The following is an 8,052-nucleotide window of genomic DNA, read 5'->3' as shown; positions in this document are numbered from 1 at the left end:
ACTCATTTATATCTAGATTATTAATTTGCATAATCCTCCCAACTCTGATATTCTAGAACCAGCAATTCTGTAGTCCCTCCCAGCTTTGACTTCCTATGTTCTAAGTCCTTCTAAGCTCTGACATTCTATGCTCTAAGGTTCCTCCTAACTCTGACATTTTGTTTTAAATGTCCGACCCAAATTATGACAAATTATGTTCTAAGTTTGCTCCCAGCTCTAACATTCAATAACATATGGTATCTCTCTTGAAAATTATGTTGATTCAGCGACCCATTCTTCCCAGCCCTGCATGTCAATTAGTGTAGGGGGAAGCTCAGTTGGGGTGACATCAAGTCTGCTCTTTGTCTATGATGTCTGTACCCCTACCTGTAAATTGTCACCTACTCTCTATGTTGATTTATTAGTGAATTAGATTTCAATGAGACACAGGTGCACAAAATTTTAAGCCTCACTCTCTCTTCTGGAGTCACTGAAGTCCAGTGGCAAGACAAAAGTCAGGAAAATATTTTCTAATCCACTAATTTCCCCAAGGGGGTGGGGAGCCTTAACATACTTGAGGGAGACACCCTCATACCTTACTTAAAATTTTAGGCCTGTTGGTCTCCCTCAACATGGTTTAGTCCATCTGCTGAGATGGTTAACTGAGGTTTGGCACACAGTATGCCTTTTTGGAGCCACAAGTGACTCCAGATAGACACCAACGCTGGATGAGCATTTTTGAAAAGGGCTCAGCAAGACCTCACAGCAGAGGTGCTAGTCCTATTTGAACACTCAATAAACCCTAGTAGTAGTAGTAGTAGTAGTAGTAGTAGTAGTAGTAGTAGTAGTAGTAGTAGTAGTAGCAGCAGCAGCAGTAGTATTTTAGTGTCAATTGATTTCAGAATAATAACATAGTAACAGAAGAAAAATAGCTCCATGTTGATGATGAGATTTAAGAGATGGTGAAGGCATAAATGGTTTAGGTTTCATCTCTTATGGTCAGATGTACCTTCAGGATGATGATGATAGTAAATGCGTAAGAAATGAGACCAGGAGGGGTGTTTTTTAACTGTTTGTTTGTTTGGTTTTAACATTTGAAAGAGCAAAAATGCATCATGGTATGGAAAGGAAGGTGGCCATTCAAAAGAGGCAGTCCAGGAATGTGAGAATGCTTACCTTGGGAAATTTGATTATTTGGGCTCAATGAAAGAGAGTTGTGTGGGAAGGGAACACCTTCCTAACAGAGTTATACAAAAACCGAATAATTTTCCTTGTAAGGTTATATGCTCAACTTCAATGGAAATCTACAATCAGGTGCTGGATTGTAGGATTTGTATTCAAATATAGGTTAACTTGGAGTCATCTGAGAGGTTTAGTGAACAGAGTGTAATGTGTGGAGATAGGAAGATCTGAGTTCAAATATGACCACAGACATTTACTAGTTGTGTGACCCTGGGCAAATCACTTAGCCTCTGTTTTCATACACTGGATAAGGAAATGGCAAATGACTCCAGGATCTTTGTGAAGAAATCCCCATGTACAGTATTGATGTATCATTGGGTCATGATCAGGCAGACCTGATTGGGTAACCACAATAGTTTAAATTAGATGAACTTTCATTTCCCTTCCAAGACTGTGATTCTAGGTATTGTGGGTTTTTTTTACCATTATAACCATTATCTCTGTCTTTCTTACTCTCTCTCTGTCTCTCTCTCTGTCTCTTTGTCTCCCCTTTCTTTCTTCAGCTCATTTTTTTTTGGGCGGGGCAATGGGGGTTAAGTGACTTGCCTGGGGTCACACAGCTAGTAATTGTCAAGTGTCTGAGGTCGGATTTGAACTCAGGTGCTCCTGAATCCAGGGCCGGTGCTTATCCACTGCACCACCTAGCCGCCCCTTCTTCAGCTCATTTTTTAAAAAGAAACAAACAGTGTTAAGTGATGTGCCAAGGGTCACATAGTTGGGAAGTGTCTGAGGTCAGGTTTGAACTCAGAAAGAGGAGTTTTCCTGACTCTAGGCACAGCCTTCTATAGACTTTCCCTCCTAGCTCCCCTCAGGACATATATCAAAAAGAAAAACAAAGTGTAGTGGCAGACTGTTATCTCTTTATCAATTCTCTAACCAGTGTGATGGTTTGTAGGTGGCAGTCTGGCCCCGCTGTTAGCATCCTTCTGTGTTAATCCACATTGTTTTAGCTCTTGACTTTCTCAGCTAGAAGTAGGGGCAGGTACTTTTTTCCATCTGTTCCTAATCTTTATGGGTTCAAATTTTGGATTGAGATAGTTTGTATCCTGACAGTTTCTCTCTTCAAGCTAGCTTCCCCATAACAAGGAGAAAATTTCTCTGACTTCATCTATTGATCATCACAAACTATTCTGCATCTAACAGATTATTTAAATATCAATGCTAGCAAAGAAAATGGGGATCAAATCCTACATAAAGGGCAACTTCCCTATCTCTCACAAATACTGTTTCCATAAATGAAGAACATTTCACCCCATAGAGTTAGCATACCACAATGCAGAGGCATACCTTATATTTTAGGATCCTAGACATGTGTCTTAGAGCTACTTTTTGTCAATGTATTCATTTTTTTAATTTTTTTTTAATCCAGAAAATATGGTACAGAGATTAACACACTTTATAGACCTCTAGAAATAAAGGTAATTATGAAGCATATTATTGTCATTTGATTTGGCCTATTGCAGGCTGTTCTTGTCTCATTCATGACTCATGTATATGGTGTATTTGTGAACCAGGACCTGGTTTACTCTTGTCAATTGGATAAACACTTGAAGGAAGTGTCTCCTGTCAGGAAGAAGCATCAGGACTGTGGGCAATGTCCCTTTTAAGTACAGATTTCCTCAAGAATTTGGGTATGGTGCTAAGGGTAATTATGAGAGAAGGAGCTCGTGAGCCTACTTTTCATGCTAGGGCTATAATAGAGAATTTACTTTTTGAAGACTGCCTGAGCCCCATGTGGATATCATACAGATGAGGTTTTTCTCACAGAGTTTCCTCATCAGAGCATGGAATGAAAGGGTGATTCTGTTTCCTAAAGCCAGTATTGTCCATATCATGTATGAGTACACAAGTAGCTACTCACTTAATAATTGAGTGATAGAAATTGTGTTCAAAGATTGCATCATTGTAATTCCCACCTCTTGCACCATTCCAAGAACTTTCTGAATTGATTTTTCTCAAGTAATTAAAATCAAAGGAAAATTTTCTCCATGGTAGGTTCCACAGAGATTTCAAGGCACTCCTTCTTTGAGGTGGCATAGGAGACACAAGCTTCCCTCTACTACCTTGTTTTGTAGCCCAGTGGGAAATATACCATTGAGGTAATTTAGATTTTCATTCCCAAGGGTTAGAGAAAAAAAAGTAAGATTACCAACATCTTTCCCAGACTCAGGCTCTGGACAGACTATCCTGGTTTATTTCTTCCTTTTTGTCTTAGGGATATGCTATGAAATAGAGAACACATTATTTTGCTATATCACACTATGAAAATTGGTACAATTTTAATGTGACAAGGCTGTGTTTCCAATACTGTACTAAACCTGATCTGATAAGCTTTTTGCTGTTGTTATTGTTGTTCTACAATCATGGAAACACCAGTACTCCTAGCATTTCAACTCTAAGAAGTATGGAATATAGACAAAAGTGTCCATATGCTGGTAAGTCAATGTATATCGCATTTTTCTCCCCTTTCCATGTCATTGCCAGGATCTACACCAGGGCTTCTTAAACTTTTTTTTTCTACTCAAGACCCCTTTTTGCCTGAAAAATTTTTACACAGCACCTGGTAGATAGGTATATGAAAAAAGCAAAAGGAAATACCACATTCAGTTATGTGACTAACAGTTTAATAATCTAGGGTTTGGAAATAATATGTTCCTCAATAATTTAAGTCAGTAAGGAGTAGTTATTATCTACAAGACATCTATGTCTAAAAAGAACTTCTGGAGAAAGGGAGTGAAGGATAACTTGAAATGGGCTTTTTTTTTTCTTTTTAAATCATCAGCAAGTAAAATTTACTGAGCTTGTATTGGGTACATATGACTGTATCAGGCTACAAGATACAGAGTCAATGAAAATAGTACCTATCATCCAAAAACTTACTCTTATTTTAAGAAGGTGGGAAGCTATATAAATTATCAAATTCCATATTAGGCAACAAATTCAGCAATTGTTAGAGACAGGCAGTTCTATTGAAGTTACTACTGTTTATATACCCAACTGCTTCAAAGAAAAAAAAATATGATATGCTTTCTCATAGGTCTTAATTCCAAGCCTATTCCTTACATTATTTCTAAATTCAATTATTATTTTTTTGCTTATTTCCAATTGTTCTTTTTGTCATTTAGTTGTTTCAGGAAAGTCCAACTCTTCATGACCCCTTTTGGGGTATTCACAGTGAAGATACTAGTGTGGCTTACCATTTCCTTCTCCAGCTCATTTTACAGATGAATAATAGTACATATGCATATATATGTGCATATATATATATAATGCATATATATGCATACATGCATATGCACATGTATATGTATATGTATTCCCAACAACATCTCTTGAGCTCCCTTTTTTAGATAAACTGATACCTCATCATATACATTTTTTTCTTATATTTATGAAACTAATTTGTAAAACCCAAGGGTAAGTATTTATATGTGATATTGGCATTAGGCTTGATGAAGAGAGTCACTATATCCTTCTATAAGGAGAGTAATTTCCTGTTCAGTCATGTCCAACTCTTCATGAACCCATTTGAATTTTTCTTAGCAAACATATTGGAGTGGCTTCCCATTTCTTTTATGAATTCATCTTAAAGATGAGGAAACTGAGGCAGAAAGGGTTAAATGACTTGTCCAGGTACACAGAGTAAGTAAATGTCTGAGGCCAGTTTTGAACTCAAGAAAATGAGTTTTTCTGGCTCCATGCCTGGAACTCTATCTACTGCAACAAATAACTGTCCAAGGATGGGATAGCCCTTTTGTATTCTTCTCCAATAGTAATGTGGGTAGAATAATATCTTCACTTTCAGGTGTCACCTTTTATCAAGTGTATCAATTGGAATATAGACTATTATAAAATGACTTAGATAAGTAATCATGTCTAATTTTTGCCTATTCATGATCAGGGGAAATAACTGGATATTTTTGTCTCAGAAAAGAGATCAGGAAGGACGATAATTTGAAAGCACATCAAGATATTCAATCAATTAAAAAAATTAACTACTCTTGCTCAAAGGCAGTGCTAGGCGCTGGGCATAGATACACCAAAACAAGCAAACAAAACATGAAGACGTTGACTTAAATGAGTTTTTTTCTTCTATTAGGGTGGAAAATATTTAAGTACATTATTACAGAAAACAATACAAAATGAGTGCATTTCAGACACTGGCCAGAGCATATTTAGGTTAAGAGAAAAGAGACAGAAGTCCCCCTGTGAAGGATAATATGATGTCAAATTTTAATTGAAAAATAGAGTGGGTAAAGAGGAACATTTTATATAAAGCTAGAAAATTATATTAGAGTCTTGTTAGGAACATTTTTACATGCCAAAAGAAATTTAATTAATGTTCAAATCATTGTTTGCCCTTCGTTCTTGAAAAGTTTCATGACATCAGAGAGAGATCATGACTTTCAATGAATTCGATTTAAGAAAGGAAGGGTTGTGCAATGTCACAAACTTCATTCTCTCCTCCAAAGTAATTTCTGTCCAGTGGTAAGATATAGATCATGATGACTGGAGATGGCCTTGGATATTTTTTTTTTTTTTTTTTTTTTTGCGGGGCAATGGGGGTTAAGTAACTTGCCCAGGGTCACACAGCTAGTAAGTGTTAAGTGTCTGAGGCTGGATTTGAACTCAGGTACTCCTGAATCCAGGACCAGCGCTTTAACCACTGCGCCATCTAGCTGCCCCCAGCCTTGGATATTTTAAGGCAATTGGGGTGGTGACTTGCCCAGGGTCACACAGCTACTGTCTGAGATTAGATTTGAATGCAGGTCCTTCTGATTCCAGGGCAATTTCTTTATCCACTTTTCCACCTAGCTGACCCCCTAGTAGTCAAATACCATTGAATCATTGGAGGTCAAGGGGAAACAAGTTCAGATTTCTCCTTCAGTAAAATTATAAGCATCTGTGAAGGAGAGCTAAGTCCCAGAAAGGAATATAAGAAGTGATAGTTCAAAAAACATGAAGAACATGGAGGGTCATTATGCATTTTGGGTTCATCTTCCCAATTAAGCAATCAAAATCAAATGGGAAACTTCCCTGCAAGTTTTCCTGAAAGTCTTCAAAGAAAGGCTATATGGTAAGTTGTGATCTTTGACCCTTGGTTTCCTTCAAGGTTCAGCTATCAAACCACATTCTACAGGAAATGTCTCATAATCCCAATCAAGTCTAGGGTCTTATCTTTGGTGATTTTTTCCCCCAATTTATCCTGGATATAGTTTATGTATATACATAATTGTTTACATATTTTCTCTCCCTTTATATTGTCTTTTAGCTTTCTTTGTGTTGCGCAGAAATTTGGAAAGGACCTGACATATAGTAAGTGCATGAAAGTTTATTTTACTGACTCCTGACTGCTGACTGATGTTATGTTGATATTGTTTTTTCTGTTTTGTTTTGTTTTGTTTTGTTTTCGCAGGGCAATGAGGGTTAAGTGCCCAGGGTCACACAGCTAGTAAGCTTCAAGTGTCTGATGCTGGATTTGAACTCAGGTACTCCTGAATCCAGGGCCAGTGCTTTGTCCACTGTGCCACCTAGTGGCCCCTGATATTGCTTTTCAAATTGGGGTTGTATAATATGGCCATTGAGATCTCTTGCAAATGCCCTAAAATTCTGGTATTCTGTGGTTTTCTCCAGTAGGAGCCATGGGGAATGCTGACCAAAATGAGAGTGATGTCATCTTCATCCTTCTGGGATTCTCTGATTACCCAGAGCTCCAGATCCCGCTATTCCTGGTTTTCCTGGTGATATACATAATTACTGTAGTAGGAAACTTGGGCATGATTGTGACCATCAGGTTTAATCCCAAACTACACACCCCTATGTATAATTTCCTTTGTCATTTATCTTTTATAGATTTCTGTTACTCTAGTGTAATTACACCCAAATTGTTACAAATCTTGGTTGTGGAAGACAGAACCATATCTTTTGCTCCCTGCATCACACAATATTCTTTTGCTTCCATCTGTGTGGTCACAGAGGCATTCTTACTAGCAGTGATGGCCTATGACCGCTTTGTAGCAATTTGCCGTCCTTTGCTATATGTAGTTGTCATGTCCCAGAAACGCTGTGCCCTGATGCTGACAGCAGTATACATATGGGGGATGATTTCTACTGGTATATTCCTCTACTCTCTCCTTATACTGTCATTTTCTGGGACCAAGATCATTAATAATTTTCTCTGTGAGTATTCTGCTATCCTTTCTGCCTCTACCTCTGATAAACATGTTACAGAGACAATCCTATTTATCCTTGCTAATTTTAATACATTTTTCACCCTCATTATTGTACTCACATCTTATGCTTTTATTTTTGTCACTGTCCTGAAAATGCATTCAGCCACTGGGAGATATAAAGCTTTCTCCACTTGTGCCTCTCACCTGACAGCTGTTACTATCTTCTATGGGATCATCCTCTTTCTCTACTGTTTGCCCAGTTCCAAAATCTCATGGCTTCTAGTAAGAGTGAACACTGTGTTTTATACAGTGGTTATCTCCATGTTGAATCCTTTAATATATAGTTTAAGAAATAAAGATGTAAAAGAAGCAATCAGGAAATTATTGGAAATGCCAGCTAGGTGGTGCAGTGGGTAGAATTTTGGCCCTAGAGTCAGACTGAATCTGGCCTCAGACACTTACTTCCTATGTGAGCCTAGACAAGTCACTTTGCCTCAGTTTTCTAACCTGTGAAATCTGCTGGAAAAGGAAATGGAAAACTACATCTGTGTCTTTGCCAAGAAAACCCTAAATGTAGTGACACAGAATCATATACAGTTCACTGAGAAAACAACAACAAAAAATTTCTCAATAAAAATATTGATACTGGTGATTCATC

At 37.7% G+C, this 8,052-nt stretch overlaps 1 protein-coding gene across 1 annotated transcript; it reads left to right on the top strand.

Annotated features, from left to right (window-relative positions):
• The first annotated feature begins 6,863 nt into the window (after positions 1–6,863).
• Positions 6,864–7,811, top strand: LOC122731909 (olfactory receptor 5D18-like). Its single transcript, XM_043972158.1, has one exon. It carries the CDS (start codon positions 6,864–6,866, stop codon positions 7,809–7,811), a length of 948 nt encoding a protein of 315 aa, XP_043828093.1.
• The last annotated feature ends 241 nt before the right edge of the window (positions 7,812–8,052 follow it).

The sequence above is a fragment of the Dromiciops gliroides genome, chromosome 6 (genome assembly GCF_019393635.1).
Source record: "Dromiciops gliroides isolate mDroGli1 chromosome 6, mDroGli1.pri, whole genome shotgun sequence".
Classification (NCBI taxonomy): domain Eukaryota; kingdom Metazoa; phylum Chordata; class Mammalia; order Microbiotheria; family Microbiotheriidae; genus Dromiciops; species Dromiciops gliroides.
The sequence above is the reverse complement of the archived record's forward strand: the minus strand, read 5'-3'. Positions and strand labels throughout refer to the sequence as shown.